Genomic DNA, 18039 nt, shown 5'->3' with positions numbered 1-18039 from the left:
GTTTCTATTTACCGGAGGATCCTGGGAAGCGTGTCAGCATTTACGGGGTGGGGGGGGGGTTCCCCAGGGAGTGTGTCGGTATTTAGAGGAAGACCCCAGGGAGTATGTTAATATTTACAGGAGGTCCTCGGGAGTGTGTCAGTATTTACAGGAGGTCCTCGGGAGTGTGTCAGTATTTACAGGAGGTCCCCGGGGAGTGTGTCAGTATTTACAGGAGGTCCTCGGGGAGTGTGTCAGTATTTACAAGGGGTCCCCGGGGAGTGTGTCAGTATTTACAGGAGGTCTCCGGGGAGTGTGTCTGTATTTACACAGGGTGCCGGGGAGTGTGCCAGTATTTACAAGGGGTCCCCGGGGAGTATGCCAGCATTTACAGGGGGTACTCGGGGAGTGTGTCAGTATTTACAGGGGGTCCAGGGGAGTGTGCCAGTATTTACAGGGGGTCCCCGGGGAGTATGCCAGCAGTTACAGGGGGTACTCGGGGAGTGTGACAGTATTTACAGGGGGTCCCGGGGAGTGTGCCAGTATTTACAGGGGGTCCCCGGGGAGTGTGTCAGTATTTACAGGGGGTCCCCGGGGAGTGTGTCAGTATTTACAGAAGGTCCTCGGGGAGTGTGTCAGTATTCACAGGGGGTCCCCGGGGAGTGTGTCAGTATTTACAGGGGGTCCCCGGGGAGTGTGTCAGTATTTACAGAAGGTCCTCGGGGAGTGTGTCAGTATTCACAGGGGGTCTCTGGGGTGTGTCAGTATTTACAGGAGGTCCAGGGGAGTGTGTCAGTATTTACAGGGGGTCCCTGGGAGTGTGTCAGTATTTACAGGGGGGATCCCCGGGGTTTGTGCCAGTATTTACAGGGGATCCCCGGGGAGTATGTCAGTATTTACAGGGAGGTCTCCGGGGAGTGTGTCAGTATTTACAGGGTGTCCCCAGGGAGTGTGTCGGTATTTACAGGGGGTCCCCGGGGAGCGTGTCAGTATTTACAGGGGGTCCCGTGGAGTGTGCCAGTATTCACAGGGGGACCCTGGGAGTGTGTCAGTATTTACAGGAGGTCCCGGGGAGTGTGTCAGTATTTACAGTGGGTCCCCGGGGAGAGTGTTAGTATTCACAGGGGGACCCTGGGAGTGTGTCAGTATTTACAGCGGTCCCTGGGAGTGTGTCAGTATTTACAGGGGGTCCCCGGGGAGAGTGTCAGTATTTACAGGGGGCCCCTGGGAATGTGTCAGTATTCACAGGGGGTACCCGGGGAGTGTGTCAGTATTTACAGGGGGTCCCCGGGGAGTATGTCCGTATTTACATGGGGTCCCGGGGAGTGTGTCAGTATTTACAGGGGTCCCGAGGAGTGTGTCAGTATTTATGGGGGTCCCTGGGACTGTGTCAGTATTTACAGGGGGTCCCTGGGAGTATGTCCGTATTTACAGGGGTCCCTGGGAGTGTGTCAGTATTTATAGGGGTCCCGAGGAGTGTGTCAGTATTTACGGGGGTCCCTGGGAGTGTGTCAGTATTTACAGGGGGTCCCTGGGAGTATGTCCGTATTTACAGGGGTCCCGGGGAGTGTGTCAGTATTTACAGGGGGTCCTGTGGTGTGTCAGTATTTACAGGGGTCCCTGGGAGTGTGTCAGTATTCATAGGGGGTCCCCAGGGAGAGTGTCAGTATTTACAGGGAGTCCCCGGGGAGTGTGTCAGTATTTACAGGGAGTCCCCGGGGAGTTTGTCAGTATTTATAGGTGGTCTCTGGGAGTGTGTCAGTATTCACGGGGTACCCGGGGAGTGTGTCAGTATTTACAGGGGGTCCCGGGGAGTATGTCCGTATTTACAGGTGTCCCGAGGAGTGTGTCAGTATTTACAGGGGTCCCTGGGAGTGTGTCAGTATTCACAGGGGGTACCCGGGGAGTGTGTCAGTATTTACAGGGGGTCCCCGGGGAGTGTGTCCGTATTTACAGGGAGTCCCCGGGGAGTTTGTCAGTATTCACAGGTGGTCCCTGGGAGTGTGTCAGTATTCACAGGGGGTACCCGGGGAGTGTGTCAGTATTTACAGGGGGTCCCCGGGGAGTGTGTCCGTATTTACAGGTGTCCCGAGGAGTGTGTCAGTATTTACAGGGGTCCCTGGGAGTGTGTCAGTATTTACAGGGAGTCCCCGGGGAGTGTGTCAGTATTTACAGGGAGTCCCCGGGGAGTTTGTCAGTATTTACAGGTGGTCCCTGGGAGTGTGTCAGTATTCACGGGGTACCCGGGGAGTGTGTCAGTATTTACAGGGGGTCCCCGGGGAGTATGTCCGTATTTACAGGTGTCCCGAGGAGTGTGTCAGTATTTACAGGGGTCCCTGGGAGTGTGTCAGTATTTATAGGGGGTCCCCGGGGAGTGTGTCAGTATTTACAGGGAGTCCCCGGGGAGTGTGTCAGTATTTACAGGGAGTCCCCGGGGAGTTTGTCAGTATTTACAGGTGGTCCCTGGGAGTGTGTCAGTATTCACGTGGTACCCGGGGAGTGTGTCAGTATTTAAAGGGGGTCCCCGGGGAGTATGTCCGTATTTACAGGTGTCCCGAGGAGTGTGTCAGTATTTACAGGGGTCCCTGGGAGTGTGTCAGTATTCACAGGGGGTACCCGGGGAGTGTGTCAGTATTTACAGGGGGTCCCCGGGGAGTGTGTCCGTATTTACAGGGAGTCCCCGGGGAGTTTGTCAGTATTTACAGGTGGTCCCTGGGAGTGTGTCAGTATTCACAGGGGGTACCCGGGGAGTGTGTCAGTATTTACAGGGGGTCCCCGGGGAGTGTGTCCGTATTTACAGGTGTCCCGAGGAGTGTGTCAGTATTTACAGGGGTCCCTGGGAGTGTGTCAGTATTTATAGGGGGTACCCGGGGAGTGTGTCAGTATTTACAGGGGGTCCCCGGGGAGTGTGTCCGTATTTACAGGGAGTCCCCGGGGAGTTTGTCAGTATTTACAGGTGGTCCCTGGGAGTGTGTCAGTATTCACAGGGGGTACCCGGGGAGTGTGTCAGTATTTACAGGGGGTCCCCGGGAATGTGTCCGTATTTACAGGTGTCCCGAGGAGTGTGTCAGTATTTACAGGGGTCCCTGGGAGTGTGTCAGTATTTATAGGGGGTCCCCGGGGAGTGTGTCAGTATTTACAGGGAGTCCCCGGGGAGTGTGTCAGTATTTACAGGGAGTCCCCGGGGAGTTTGTCAGTATTTACAGGTGGTCCCTGGGAGTGTGTCAGTATTCACGGGGTACCCGGGGAGTGTGTCAGCATTTACAGGGGGTCCCCGGGGAGTATGTCCATATTTACAGGTGTCCCGAGGAGTGTGTCAGTATTTACAGGGGTCCCTGGGAGTGTGTCAGTATTCACAGGGGGTACCCGGGGAGTGTGTCAGTATTTACAGGGGGTCCCCGGGGAGTGTGTCCGTATTTACAGGGAGTCCCCGGGGAGTTTGTCAGTATTTACAGGTGGTCCCTGGGAGTGTGTCAGTATTCACAGGGGGTACCCGGGGAGTGTGTCAGTATTTACAGGGGGTCCCCGGGGAGTGTGTCCGTATTTACAGGTGTCCCGAGGAGTGTGTCAGTATTTACAGGGGTCCCTGGGAGTGTGTCAGTATTCACAGGGGGTACCCGGGGAGTGTGTCAGTATTTACAGGGGGTCCCCGGGGAGTGTGTCAGTATTTACAGGGGTCCCGGGGAGTGTGTCAGTATTTACAGGGGTCCCGAGGAGTGTGTCAGTATTTACAGGGGTCCCTGGGAGTGAGTCTCTATTTACAGGGGTCCCTGGGAGTATGTCAGTATTTACATGGGTTTTCAGGGAGTGTGTCAGTATTTACAGGGGGTCCCGTGCAGTGTGTCAGCATTTACAGGGGGTCCCTGGGAGTGTGTCAGTATTTACAGGGGTCCCAGGGAGTGTGTCAGTAATTACAGGGGGTCTCTGGGGAGTGTGTCAGTATTTACAGTGGGTCTCCAGGGAGTGTGTCTGTATTTATAGGGGGTCCCGTGGAGTGTGTCAGTATTTACAGGGGGTCCCCGGGGAGTGTGTCAGTATTTACAAGGGGTCCCTGGGAGTGTGTCAGTATTTACAGGGGGTCTCCGGGGAGTGTGTCAGTATTTACAGGGGGTCCCTGGGAGTGTGTCAGTATTTACAGGGGTCCCTGGGAGTGTGTCAGTATTTACAGGGGGTCTCTGGGGAGTGTGTCAGTATTTACAGGGGTCCCTGGAAGTGTGTCAGTATTTACAGGGGTCCCTGGGAGCGTGTCAGTATTTACAGGGGTCCCTGGGAGTGTGTCAGTATTTACAGGGGGTCCCTGGGAGTGTGTCAGTATTTACAGGGTGTCCCTGGGAGTGTGTCAGTATTTACAGGGGTCCCTGGGAGTGTGTCAGTATTTACAGGGGGTCCCTGGGAGTGTGTCAGTATTTACAGGGGGTCCCTGGGAGTGTGTCAGTATTTACAGGGGGTCCCTGGGAGTGTGTAAGTATTTACAAAGGGTTTCTTGGGAATGGGTTATTATTTGCAGAAAGGATCCAAGAGTGTTAATATTTACAGAATGTCCCCAGTGGTGTGCTACTATTTACAAAAGGGTTCCGGAGGAAGTATCAATTTTAGAAAATTGTGCCCTGGTGGGGAACCACTCATATTCGGAAGCCACAGGTCTGGCTCCCTTATTTTCTGTCCATTGACAGGCTTCTTGGGTCGATCAGCCCATACATTGAGGGAACATATTTGTACTTGGCCCGATCGTGCTAATCTGACTTTAAGACCAATATAGAAAACTCGGATTGATTCTGAATTTCCTGTTTCAGCTGGGATCAGTTCCGAGGCCTTGCAGATCAGAAGAAGGAAGCACTGAGCTCCGCTCTCAGCATTCAGAATTACCACCTCGAGTGTAACGAGACCAAATCGTGGATTAAAGAGAAGACCAAAGTTATCGAGTCCACCCAGAGTCTGGGGAACGATCTGGCCGGGGTCATGGCGCTTCAGCGCAAGTTGACTGGCATGGAACGGGACCTGGAGGCCATCCAGGGCAAACTGGACGACCTGCGGAAAGAGGCGGAGAAGCTGGCCTCGGAACACCCGGAGCAGGCCGAAGCCATCCTGGCCAGGCTTTCGGAAATCAACGGCGTCTGGGAGGACATGAAGGACACCATGAAGAAACGGGAGGAGTCGCTGGGGGAGGCCAGCAAGCTGCAAGGGTTCCTGCGAGACCTGGACGACTTCCAGTCGTGGCTGTCGCGCACGCAGACCGCTATCGCTTCGGAGGACATGGCCACGTCGCTGAGCGACGCAGAGAAGCTCCTTACCCAGCACGAGAATATCAAGAACGAGATTGATAACTACAAGAACGACTATGAAAGGATGCGCAACGTGGGGGAGGAGGTGACCCAAGACCAGACGGACGCCCAGTACATGTTCCTGCACCAGAGGCTTCAGGCTCTCGATACAGGTTGGAATGAGCTGAGCCAGATGTGGGAGAACAGGCATGACCTCCTGGCCCAGGTGTACGGGTATCAGATCTTCCTGCGTGATGTCAAACAAGCGGAAGGGTTCCTTAATAATCAGGTACAGCCGTGATTGATTAACTTGTACAGTTGCATGATGGAGGTCTGTTATCGGTAGGGTGATAGCCATTTCGATGGACGAAAACAGGGAGGAACTTTCCACTGGCAGGACACCAGAGGGTACAGATTTAAGATTATTGACCAAAAAACTCTGAGGGAAAGGGGATTAAATAATTGCCTTACTCAGCAAGTTGCTGCAATCTGGAATGCACGGTCGAAAGGGGCAATGGTAGCAGGCTCACTAGCTTATGGGTGGCACGGCAGCACAGTGGTTAGCACTGTTGCTTCACAGCTCCAGGGGTCCCAGGTTCGATTCCCGGCTTGGGTCACTGTCTGCGGAGTTTGCATGTTCTCCCCGTGTCTGTGTGGGTTTCCTCCGGGTGCCCCGGTTTCCTCCCATGAATACCGAAAGACGTGCTTGTTAGGTGAATTGGACATTCTGAATTCTCCCTCTGTGTACCCGAACAGGCGCCGGAATGTGGCGACGAGGGGATTTTCACAGTAACTTCATTGCAGTGTTAATGTAAGCCTACTTGTGACACTAAAGATTATTATTATAGCAACTTGCAAAAGAAAATTGAAGATATACTTAAAAAGGGAAAAAGTTGCATGGGTATGGGTGAAGAGCAGGGAATTAATTAGGTAGCTACTCCAGAGACCCAGCACCAACAAGAGATGCCCACTATTAATTAACCTGCGCCTGAAATTATACCCAGGTAAGATGAGGAGCTGGAGGGGCTGTGATGTTTCACTGTGTGAATAATAGGAGAGATGCAGGAGGTCTGGGTAGCCCTGACTTCCGGAGGAAGAAACAAATTGGCAGTTCCGTCCGCTCTGTTCCTCATGCGCTGTCTCCTTCTTATTTCAGGAGTACATGCTTTCACACACAGAGATGCCTGGCACCCTGGAGACGGCAGAGGCTGCCATCAAGAAACATGAGGACATTGAGACCACCATGGATGCCAACGAGGAGAAGATCAACAGCGTGGTGGATTCGGGCAAAAAACTCATGAACGAGGGGAATGTTTACGCTGACAAAATCAAGGAGAAAGTGGACTCCATTGACGAACGGTTGGTTTGCCGCCATTCCTTATTGCCATAATTATCTAAGACTGCGCCAATTTGTTTTCAAAAAGTATCCTTAATTAAATTTTGAAGATACATTCCAAAAGAATTCACATTGAATATTACAGCAAACACAGCCAAATTTAGCTTTTCGCTGTACAGCATGTTGAACTGAGGTGTTTCAACGCAATAGCAATACACGTGATATTTACCATATACGTTCCATGTAAACATACGTAGACCAAGAGGTTCTACACAGTTTCCAGCCCGTTGGTGCATTACGGCAGGCAGGCCTTTAGACTGTGGCCTTTCCCCATTGCGGGTAATTTAAACAGCCCTGATTTTTCCTCTAACCATCTGTCCCATAAACAGAAAGGTAATTTTTGATTTGCTTTCCATCCTTTATAAGCGATCGTGTATTTCCCAACTCCTTGGTTTTGATTTGCTCCAATTTCTATTAACCCCACAGCAAACTTGTGATAGGATGAACTCACAGGGTTAGTTTATTTGCGCATACTCAAACGCGGGAGGAGTGCAGCGACATTCCCTCATTTTCACTCCTACAGTAAAAGAGGGAGAGAGCGGAAAAAAAAGATTGACAGAGCGAAACTTTTGTTTAAACTCATTATCTATTCCTGCAATTGTTGCTCCAATAGGGATGAGGCGCAACGTAACAGCCAGGGCAATCGAACAAAATTCGCTCACTCACTGACTGTTTCTGCCCGAAATAATCACTCTTTTTAACCAGTAACTTTGAAACAGACATTATTGTAAACAGCTACAATTTCTCTTGATTTGAAACATGTACTCTCTCCTTTTTGAGTGCGTAATCTGTTACAGACACTTGGAAGGAGCGCTGTCTTGGCAAAGGTTACTGAATCACTAAAAGGGAGACCCAGCCTGCCTGTTCAGGTGGGCGATAATGACGCTGTGGCACATTCTGAAGTTGAACGGGGTGCTCTCACAGGGTGATATTCCACCCAAGGCAGCAGTGAGAAAAACAGTTTAACTCATTATTTTCCGTCTCACTGTTTGCAGAATGCTGCTGCCGCGGACTGCTGCTGGTTCTGTCGACACAAAAGTTACTCTTCTCAAATAAACTTTATTGTGTGAATCAATACGAGACTTTTTGACTACGTGGCGAAAGGGTTTGCTATCTGTACATCTCTTTGCACTGGTAGAAACCTTTTTGCAGATCGATTGAAATAGAAATGATTTGCCCCAGTGCCGGTGACCCTTCTCTAATAATTGTAGAGTTGGAGAACTGTGATTCCCGTGTGCACTGCAGGTTTTCTTCCTGTCGATTCAAGTTTAAACTTACCTTCAAATGTTAACGATTTCAGGCATGGAAGGAACCGCAAAGCTGCCGGTGACCTGGCCAGCCGGCTCAAGGATAATCTGGAGTTGCAGAAATTCCTTCAAGATTGCCAGGAGGTAACTTTTTATATATATGTATATTTGTTCGAGTTTTATCATATCATTTGTGCAGATAAAATCAACAAACTTTCGAAACAAAAACTGGTACAGTCCAGAACAATTATTTCTGCAAACATAAGAACGGCAAGGATGATTTCAGAACTTGGAGGAATATCTTGGAGGGATCCTGCAGTGAGGCATTATAGGTAGAGCTCACGAATAGGAAGGGTGCAATCACAATTTTGGGGTTGTACTGTAGGACTCCCAATAGCCAGCGGGATGCAGAGAAACAGATATGTAGTCAGATTCTGGAATGATGTGAAAACAGCAGGGTTGTTGTGGTGGGTGATTTTAATTTCCCCCACATTGACTGGGACTCCCTTAGTGCTCGAGGTTCGGAGGGAGAGCAATTTGTTCGGTGTGACAGTGAGCGTTTTTTGAAAAAGTGTGTTGATAGTCCAACCAGGGAGGGGGCCGTACTGCACCTAGTGTTGGGGAATGAGCCCGTCCAGGTGACTAAAGCTTCAGTCGGGGAACATTTTGGGAATAGTGAGCATAATTCCGTACGGTTTTGAATACTGCTGATAAGGACAAGAGTGTTCCTCGAGTGAGGGTGCTACATTGGGGGAAAGCCAACGACAATTCGGCAAGAGTTGGAGAATGTGGATTGGGAGCAGCTGTTTGAGGGTAAATCCACATTTGATATGTGGGATTCTTTTAAAGACCAGTTGATTAGAGTGCAGGACAGGCATGTCCCTGCGAAATGGAGGACAGAACTGGCAGGATCGTGGAACCGTGGATGACAATGGAAAGTGTAAGACTAGTCAAAAAGAAAAAGGAAGCATACATAAGGTCTAGGCAACTAAAAACAGACAAAGTTTTTGAAGAATATAGGGAAAGTAGGGACTAACTCAAATGGGGAGTTAGGACGGCTAAAAATGGCACGAAATGTCATTGGCAAGCCGGATCAAGGAAAATCCCAAGACCTTTTATACATATATAAGGAGCAAGAGGGTAGCCAGGGAAAGAGTAGGCCCACTCAAGGACAGGGGGAAGTGATCCGTGGAGTCAGAGGAAGTGAGTGAGATCCTTAATGAGCATTTTGCATCGGTATTCACCAAGGAGAGGGACATGACGGATGTTGTTAGGGATGGGTGTGTGAATACTCTAGGACACTCAGCATAATGAAGGAGGAAGTGTTAAAACGCATTAAGGTAGACAAGACAATAGCTGGGGCCTTAACAGATATCTTTGCATCATCTTTGACCACAGGTGATGTTCCAGAGGACTGGCACATAGCCAATGTTGTCCCATTGTTTAAGAAGGGAAGCAGGGATAATCCAGGTAATTATAGGCTGGTGAGCCTGATGTCAGTGGTGAGGAAGCTGCTGGAGAAGATACTGAGGGACAGGATTTATTCACATTTGGAAGCAAATGGACTTATCACTGATAGGCAACGTGGCTTTGTGCGGGGAAGGTCATGTCTTACCAACGTGATAGAGTTTTCTGAGGAGTTGGCAAAATTAATTGATGAGGGAAAGGCTGTGGATGTCATCTACATGGACTTTAGTAAGGCGTTTGACAAGGTCCTTCATGGCAGACAGGTACAAAGGAAAGTAACATGGGATTCGGGGTATGTGAGCTAGATGGATAAAGAAATGGCTTGGCAACAGGAGGCAGAGAGTAGCAGTGGAAGGGAGATTTTCAGAATGGAGAACTGTAACTAGTGGTATTCTCACATGGGGTGGCTCCCGTCAGGGTACTTTGTCTTTGGCCCTTTTTGCCCACTTTCTGGGTGATTTATTTGGAGGAACTTGGTGGAGTTGGACGGAATAAGATCCCCTCGGACGAATAATGTCCGGTAAATATAACGCAAGGGATCCTCGTCAGACTCAGCTGCTCCTCCAGCCTCAGCGGGATTGTCTCCCTGGAGACACAGATGGCGTTCTTGGCTGAGGAGTGCTGAAGGCCAAGGTTGACGATCTGGAGAAACGCTCAAGACACCAAAACTTTAGATTTGTTAGGCTGCCGGAGGGCCTGGAAGGCTTAGGCTCCACCGACTATATGAGCAAGATGTTTAGAAAGTTGGTGTGGGAGGGGGTCTTTTCGACCCCCTCCTGGCCCAGGCCCATCGGTCACTGAGGCAGAAGCCCAAATCTGGGGAGCCGCCATGGGGTGGTCATAGTCAGGTTTCATCGATACCAGGATAAGGAGCGGGTCCTGAGGTGGGCGAAGGACCATTGAGACTGGAGATGGGAAGGCCATTCCATCAGAATACACCAAGATGTTGGGGCAGAGCTGACAAGAGGGCCAAGTCCTCGCTGTACAAAAGCAAAGTCATGCTTGGTGTGCTATACCCCGCTCGTCTTCGGGTGACTTTCAAGGGCAGAGACTATTACTTTGATGCGCCGGAGGATGCGAATGAGTTTGTCAAGAAGCACGGACTGGGGGTGAACTAAAATGATTCAGGACGACGGAGTTTGTTGATAATTCATTAAGTTAATCTGTATTTTTGTTGTCGGATATTTGTAATGTGGGGGAGGGCTTGGGGTTGTGACTGGGGTTGTTGGTGGGTGTTTATTCTGGGTGAAGTTGGGGTTTGTATATTGTACTGTTGGAGTTTTTTTTGGCGGGGAGAGGAGTTGGGTGTTGATTTTCCTCTATCGTTCTGTGTTAAAGTTTGATATGGACAGGGGGGGGCTGATCGCTGATATACTGTGTGGTTAGTTTTTTAAAAAGTAAATTTAGGGTGCCCAATTATTATTTTTTTCCAATTAAGGGGCAATTTAGCGTGGCCAATTCGCCACACCTGCACGTATTTGGGTTGTGGAGTGAAACCCAGGTAGACACGGGGAGAATGTGCAAACTTGGACAGTGACCCGGGGCCGGGATCAAACCCGGGTTCTTGGCGCCACAATCCCAGTGCTAACCACGGCACCGCTGTGCCGCCCTACTGTTTGGTTAGTTGAGCAAGAGGTGTCTTAGCTTGTTACCACTTGTTTTTTGAAGGGAATGAGCTTAGGCTTTTTGTTTCTGCTCTGTTTGGGTTTGGTGACAGGGAAGGGGTTGGGTGGCTTTTGTTGGTTGTTTGTTTGGTTCTGAGGGTGGGGTGGGGCTGGGAGGGGGATGGGGGGGTGAGGAGTAGACTGCTGACGGTGACAGTCCCTTTGTTTTTGGACTGGCTTGATGGGGGACGTGGCGGCCATCTTGGGAGGGCTCGGAGCTGGTGCAGGTTGGGGCTACTGTTGGATTGCCTCACAAGGTGTAGACGTGGCTGATTCTGGGTGGGGAATCCCGCGGGCAGGGGCACGCTACCGACAGATTCTGGCCTTGGAACACGGCAGGTACAGGAATTGCACCATGAGTTCCGTGATAGGAGTACTTTGCGGTCTTCGTGAACAAATGGGAATTGTCCAAATGGTACACTTGACCTGAATCTATCTATAAACATTGGAGATTGTTCCAGTGATTTTAAAAAAGGAATTGGACGTACTTAAAAAGGAAAGCTTTGCAGGGCAGTGGAGGAAGAGCAGGGGTGTGGGAATGATTGGTGACCAGCACAAACAGGTTAGGGCTGAGTGGTTGCCTTCTATCCCAGATGGTCTAGACTGCAATTTGCCAGGTCAGAGGTCTGGAGGCATGATGCAGCAGCCCCTGGCATTCAGGAATCAGACAACGCGGATGGGACCATACTCTCGCACTGCCACCGGCATCGCTGAAAATCCCTCACGAGAGTGAAAAGAGATGGTAACAGATTAGGTGAACCATCCTGCGCCGAGCCCCCTGGGATCTCTGTGCTGCATGCAGTAGTTGCGTTTGCTGCTGAATATCACAGCGCAAGCTGGGAAAAAACCGGCAATTTCAGCTGCTCAACCAAAATCGCACATCGTCTCTTTATTCATGACAAGACCTGCCCTTGTGCATCTCCTAGTGGCCCTTTACAGAAGAGCAGCGACAGATTCCTTGGAAGGCAATATCAAAAGAAAGCCTGACGTAAACATTTATAAATATTTAAATAGTACTCCTGGTTATAGGCCGTATAAAAGTCACTTTCTAAAAATACCACACAGATGCGCGCACATTAAAGGAGTAAATCACTTTATGTTGGCTTGATGTAGTTCTCCGTCAACATAAAGTCTGGCATTAAATGGCAGATGCGTAACTAATGCTGCATAGCGAAGTGTAAATGGGAATGCTATTAAGGTGAGGGCCCCAGATAGGAGGATTTGGTGGTATCCACTGCTAGTGGTGCAGGGGGCGAGGACCAGGTTTCAGTAAAGTGGCACATGAAAATTTCATACCGTGACCGCTTTTATCGTGGGATTTACAGTGCAGAAGGAAACCATTCGGCCCAGAGTTGTGAAAATCACCCAGTGGTTGAATTGCATATCGTGTCCAAAGAGAGAGTAATGTGTAGGTTGGTCACTGGCAGAATAGGCCGGTTTGGTGGTTTGAAAGCCGCACAATAGAAGCAAATTATTCCAGTTGATTTCCTAAGATGCCTTAGGGCAGCGTGGTAGCATTGTGGATAGCACAATTGCTTCACAGCTCCAGGGTCCCAGGTTCGATTCCTGGCTTGGGTCACTGTCTGTGCGGAGTCTGCACGTTCTCCCCGTGTCTGCGTGGGTTTCCTCCGGGTGCTCCGGTTTCCTCCCACAGTCCAAAGATGTGCAGGTTGAGTGGATTGGCCATGCTAAATTGCCCATGGTGTCCAAAATTGCCCTTAGTGTTGGGTGGGGTTACTGGGTTATGGGGATAGGGTGGAGGTGTGGACCTTGGGTAGGGTGCTCTTTCCAAGAGCCGGTGCAGACTCGGTGGGCCGAATGGCCTCCTTCTGCACTGTAAATTCTATGAACTCTATTTTGCAGCTAGGGAGAAAATGAGACCATGATTCATGGCCACTGACCTCTCGACTGCTCAGCCCTGTTCCTGGAGTTAAGTCACAAGCTACGTCGAGCTCATTTTACCTGGCCCTCCCAGAGTACCAAACCTACTGCCGTTTGTTACTCGGATGAGTCCCAGCTTCCTGCTCCCAACCATCCTTCCTGATAAGGAAATACTTACTGCCATCTGACCGAAATATAGCTGAGTACGTGAAATGACCACAAAAAAACAACTGCGGCAAGAGGGACATGAATGCGCCCACTACCTCATCCGAAAGTGAACCCACCTTTACAGTGCAGGGACAAACCGGTGCAGTTGTTTGAAAGCCATAAGGCTGGATTTTAAAGCCCCATCCCGCTAGGTGTGTTTTTGGTGGGCAATGGGTGGGGGGGCATATAAAATACAAGCGGGGGCATGTCCAGCCCCTTCCCACCCACCCCTGAGCTCTCCCCCATACGGTAAGTAGGCACTGAATTCGGTAGCCCACCTGCAATTTTGGAACAAATAATTAGCCTTCATTTGAGCTTGTTACCAAGCCAATTGACCTGCATATTAGGTTACACACGCCGTAATACGATTGGAGTGGGCAGGCTGTTTTTTTTCGTACACAAGCCTTGAAAAGCAGAAAAGACCATCCCTCTCTATTCCTTCCTGCCTGGATTGGAAAACCCTCCCTCTCGGTCCTCGCGCCGTCCGTAAAGCCCAGGACTGGCCTCATTCGGGAAGCCTTCGCTGTTCCATACGGACCTGTTTGCCGGCATCAGTTACTGAGTTCTGGTGGTACTCGGACTGCTGAGGGGTTCAAATCCTTACCCCTGGCTTTTTAACTCACCAATAGCGTGCTATGGCTGCAGGGTGGGTTTTCTTTTAGTCTGCTAGCCCACCCTGCGGCGGGGGGAAATGGAGGGGGGAGGGCGGTGTGAGCAATTGGTGGCGTAGTAGTGTTGTCACCCGACTATTAATCCAGGGACCCAGGGTAATATTCTGGGGACCCGGGCTCAAACCCCACCATGGCAGTTGGTGAAATTCTAATTCAATACAAATGTGGAAAATGTTCAGCGATGAACATGACACCATTGCCGGTTGTTGCAAATTCCTTGAAGAAGAAAATCTGCCATCCTTAACCTGGTCTGACCTACATGTGACTCAAAATCCACAGCAATGTGGTTTACACTTAAAAGCTACTCGTTTCAAGGGCAATTAGGGACGGGCAATAAATGCTGACCCGGCCAGCGACACCCACAGTCCATTCATTAATTTTTTAAAACTGTTCTGATGAGTGCATGACAAAAAACTTTGACAGCATGCCTTTTTCCCCCGACAATACCCAAGTTCTGTGTTGCCGACTGACGATCAGCTCTGGATATTAGAGCTGGGTCGTTCAGGAGTGACCAGAGAATCTCACCTGCGAACAGCCAGAATGTCCCGCCCTGGGTTTCGAGGTAGGTGGAGAAAATGGGGTAAATTGTGCTGAGGGACAGATCGACTTGTGATCTTAATGAAAGGCGGACAGGGGGGGCAGCACGGTGGCGCAGTGGGTTAGTCCTGCTGCCTCGCGGCGCCGAGGTCCCAGGTTCGATCCCGGTTCTGGGTCACTGTTCGTGTGGAGTTTGCACATTCTCCCCATGTTTGCGTGGGTTTCGCCCCCACAACCCAAAGATGTGAAGGGTAGGTGGATTGGCCACACTAAATTGCCCCTTAATTGGAAAAAAAAATTGAATTGGGTACTCTAAATTTATAAAGAAAAAATAAATAATGAAAGGCAGACAGGCACAAGCAGCTGAATGGCTGCCTCTTGTCCTGAATGTTCCTCCCTTTCACCTTTTTGTTTCACGCTGTCTTGCCCAGCTCACCCTCTGGATCAACGAGAAGATGTTGACGGCCCAAGACATGTCATATGACGAGGCTCGTAATCTTCACACCAAGTGGCAGAAGCATCAGGCCTTCATGGCGGAACTTGCCTCCAATAAAGACTGGCTGGACAAGATAGACAAGGTAACCATATGTAAGCGAGGCTAATGTTATCCAAAGATACCTCATTTTTATTCCCTAAATACATTTTAAAAATAAAGGTACAAAAGGTGTTGTATCCGAGACCAAAAATTGCTCTTATCTGCAGACAGGTAACGATGTCTATTCGTTCTTCAAAAAAGAACTCTGCTCTGGAGTTACTCAAAGAGGTTGAAAGCCACATTTTGTTTAATACGGGTTGTCTTGCCGGAGGGCTGACAGCTCGGCGTGCTGATGGTACCTGCCTGCTGTGCCAGGTTAAGACAAATGTCAGCTCTTAAATGTCAGCCAGGCGCAGCAGATGGGAGCTCAGTGATTGAGCTGACAAGGTAGCGCTGGGCAGACTTGACAGCAGCTGGACACAGAACGTGGTTGGTAAATTCTTGTCAATAGAGCGGACAGGGGCACTCAATGAAGAAAATGCATTTAATTCAATTTCCAGATTTGTATTCGTGTTAACATAAACAATGCGTGTCCTGAACGAGCCGCCTTATTCTTTTTGACCCTCCTATTTTCTCCCCTTCCCATCTGAGGCTCCTAGCTCTTGAGGAGGTATAATTCCATTGCGCTGGGCAGACATTGCCCTGGCTAATTGGTGTAACTCTTTCCAGTGAGTCTCACAAAGGAAGGTGAATGTGAATGGCGTTGGCAGCTGAACCACATCTCATCCTTATCCTTAATGCGCTTCCAGCAGAAGTTTTTATTGGGTGCTCAGGAGTGGGGAACCTGGATGTTTTCATTTTGTTTCTTTCCCCCGTTAGCTGGGCAGATGCTGAAGCTGGCTTGTAGCTCCCTGTCTGCGAACGCCAACAGTCACACCCTGCCTTTTCTCGGGAGCTTGCCACCCACTGACATGTCAATGTGATGGACTGTTGAGCGATTGTTAAACCACCGACAGGTGTTGTTTATTAATTATTCTACCTCGTTGTGCAGGATGGGAAGCAGCTGATATCCGAGAAGCCCGATACTGAGCCCATTGTGGAGGAGAAACTCAATTACCTGCACCAACTCTGGGACAACCTGGAATCTACCACCAAGGCCAAAGCCCAGTGCCTTTTCGATGCCAACCGCACGGAGCTGTTCACGCAGAGCTGTGCGGATCTGGACACCTGGCTCAATAACCTGGACGCACAGCTGCAATCGGACGATCACGGCAAGGATCTGACCAGTGTCAGCATCCTTCTGAAAAAGCAGCAGGTATGTGGGTGCTGTAGATGGCGTGCTAAATGTGGAATCAGTCCATTCAGCTCGAGCAGTCCTTGCTGGCATTCCCCCCTCCCCCCATTTCCCCGACCAACGTGAGCAAATAGACCAAATCACATTTAATGCCCCCATGTTCCCATCTCCCTCTTTTTGCTGCGTCCACCTCCCTATCCAATCCGGTCTGGAATGTTGATGTGCTTTCTGCCTCAGCCACCAAGACTGGACGCGAATTGCACAGAAGAGCACACACAAAGTAGGAGCAAGGAGTGTCCCGAGACTGCGCCCCTGTATTTTAGATTCCCCATCCGGCGGAAACGATCTCTCAACATTCACCTTAACGAGCCCCGTCAGAATTTTGTTCTCTTCAATGAGATCGACTCAACTTCTTCTAAACTCCATGTAAGCCCGATTTACTCATCCTCTCATCATAGGCAACCCCTCATCCCAGGGCCCATTTTATTGACCCGTCCAACACAAGTATATCCTTTTGCGAATGCAGAGACCAAAGACCGCACACGCTACTCCAGATGTGGTGGTCTCTACAAAAGCCTGTCTACGATTGCTTGCTGTACTTGTTTGCTAACTTTCCTTGTATGAGCCACCGGGGACTCTTTGAACACCCACACTTGCACATCCACACAACTCTGTGTAACGTTTCCCCTGCTCTCGTTGTAAATCTCTCGCGCTTGAACCTGTGCTTGAGAGATTGGGAAGGACTTTGAGGGAATCGACTCCAACCACCTTGTTGAGCTGGATGGTGAAATATTGAAATTTTCTTGACGGCAGAGAATCCCAAATATTCGACAGTGAAATATCACGTCATGGCCCTGAGCCAGGTGCGGGCTTGACAATAACCCTTTTGAAGGTTTGGCAACTTGCTGACACTTAGCTGAGGGATGTAGCCACATCCATGAAAATCAGTTCTGCCCATGAGCCTCACAGCGTTAGTGCCAAAAGCATTAGCCTCAGATAACCGCACCTCTTCCTTCTGAGCTTAATCCCACCATGTTTACCGTGACCCCCCCCCACCAATGCTGAATTGCTAATTGGGCTCCCTCTCTCCGTCCTTGTCCCTTGAAGATGCTGGAAAACCAGATGGAGGTCCGTCAGAAGGAGGTGGAGGAGTTGAAGCACCAGGCACAGGCACTGGGGCAGGAGGATACCAACATCGTGGAGGTGGATTCCAAACAGAGGAGGGTGGAGGAAAGGTTCCAGGAGCTGCTGAAACCCATCGAAGAGAGGCGCAGGAATCTCATGGCATCCAAAGAGGGGCATCAATTCAACAGGGATCTGGAGGATGAGATCGTAAGTATCCTTCTTAATATTTAAACCTGCTATGGGGAGGCGGTGGCATAATGGACTAGTAATCCAGAGAACCAGGGTAATGTTCTGGGTAATGCTTTGGGACGCGGGTTCGAATCCCACCCCGGTAGGTAGTGAAAATTGAGTTTAATAAACATCGGCAACTTAATGTCCAATGATTTGTTTTTTCCCATTAAGGGGCAATTTAGCGTGGCCAATCCACCTACCCTGCACATCTTTGGCTTGTGGGGTGAGACCCACGCAGACCCGGGGAGAATGTGCAAACTCCACACGGACTGTGACCCAGAGCCAGGATCGAACCCGGGTCCTCGGCGCCGTGAGGCAGCAGTGCTAACCACTGTGCCACCGTGCCGCCCTTTAAAAGTCGAATAATGATCATGAAACCCATTGTCGATGGTTGTCATAACCCATCTGGTTCACTAACGTCCTTCAGGGGAGGAAACCTGCCGCCCTTGCACCCGGTTTGGCCCACATGTGACCCAGACAGTAATGCCAGTTCAAGGGGCAACTAGGAATAGGCAATAAATGCTGGCCTAGCCAGCAACGCCCACATCTCCATAATGAATAAAAATAGGGGGGGGGAAAAAATCATTTTTAATTGCACTCCCAT

The 18039-nt window shown here is 50.1% G+C and overlaps 1 protein-coding gene across 4 annotated transcripts in view; it reads left to right on the top strand.

Moving 5' to 3' along the window:
• sptbn2 (spectrin, beta, non-erythrocytic 2) overlaps positions 1–18039 on the top strand; it is a 347367-nt gene that overhangs the window by 287055 nt on the left and 42273 nt on the right. For all 4 annotated transcript variants that reach the window (XM_072489368.1, XM_072489370.1, XM_072489367.1 and 1 more), the window contains 6 exons: positions 4773–5529; positions 6397–6599; positions 7937–8027; positions 14742–14888; positions 15837–16100; positions 17187–17411. In XM_072489368.1, the coding sequence (XP_072345469.1) occupies positions 4773–5529; positions 6397–6599; positions 7937–8027; positions 14742–14888; positions 15837–16100; positions 17187–17411 (1687 nt within the window). The remainder of the gene's footprint in view (positions 1–4772; positions 5530–6396; positions 6600–7936; positions 8028–14741; positions 14889–15836; positions 16101–17186; positions 17412–18039) is intronic.

Source organism: Scyliorhinus torazame, chromosome 24 (genome assembly GCF_047496885.1).
Source record: "Scyliorhinus torazame isolate Kashiwa2021f chromosome 24, sScyTor2.1, whole genome shotgun sequence".
NCBI classification, from domain to species: domain Eukaryota; kingdom Metazoa; phylum Chordata; class Chondrichthyes; order Carcharhiniformes; family Scyliorhinidae; genus Scyliorhinus; species Scyliorhinus torazame.
Note: the sequence above shows the minus strand (reverse complement) of the source record. Positions and strands in the feature narration are given on the sequence as shown.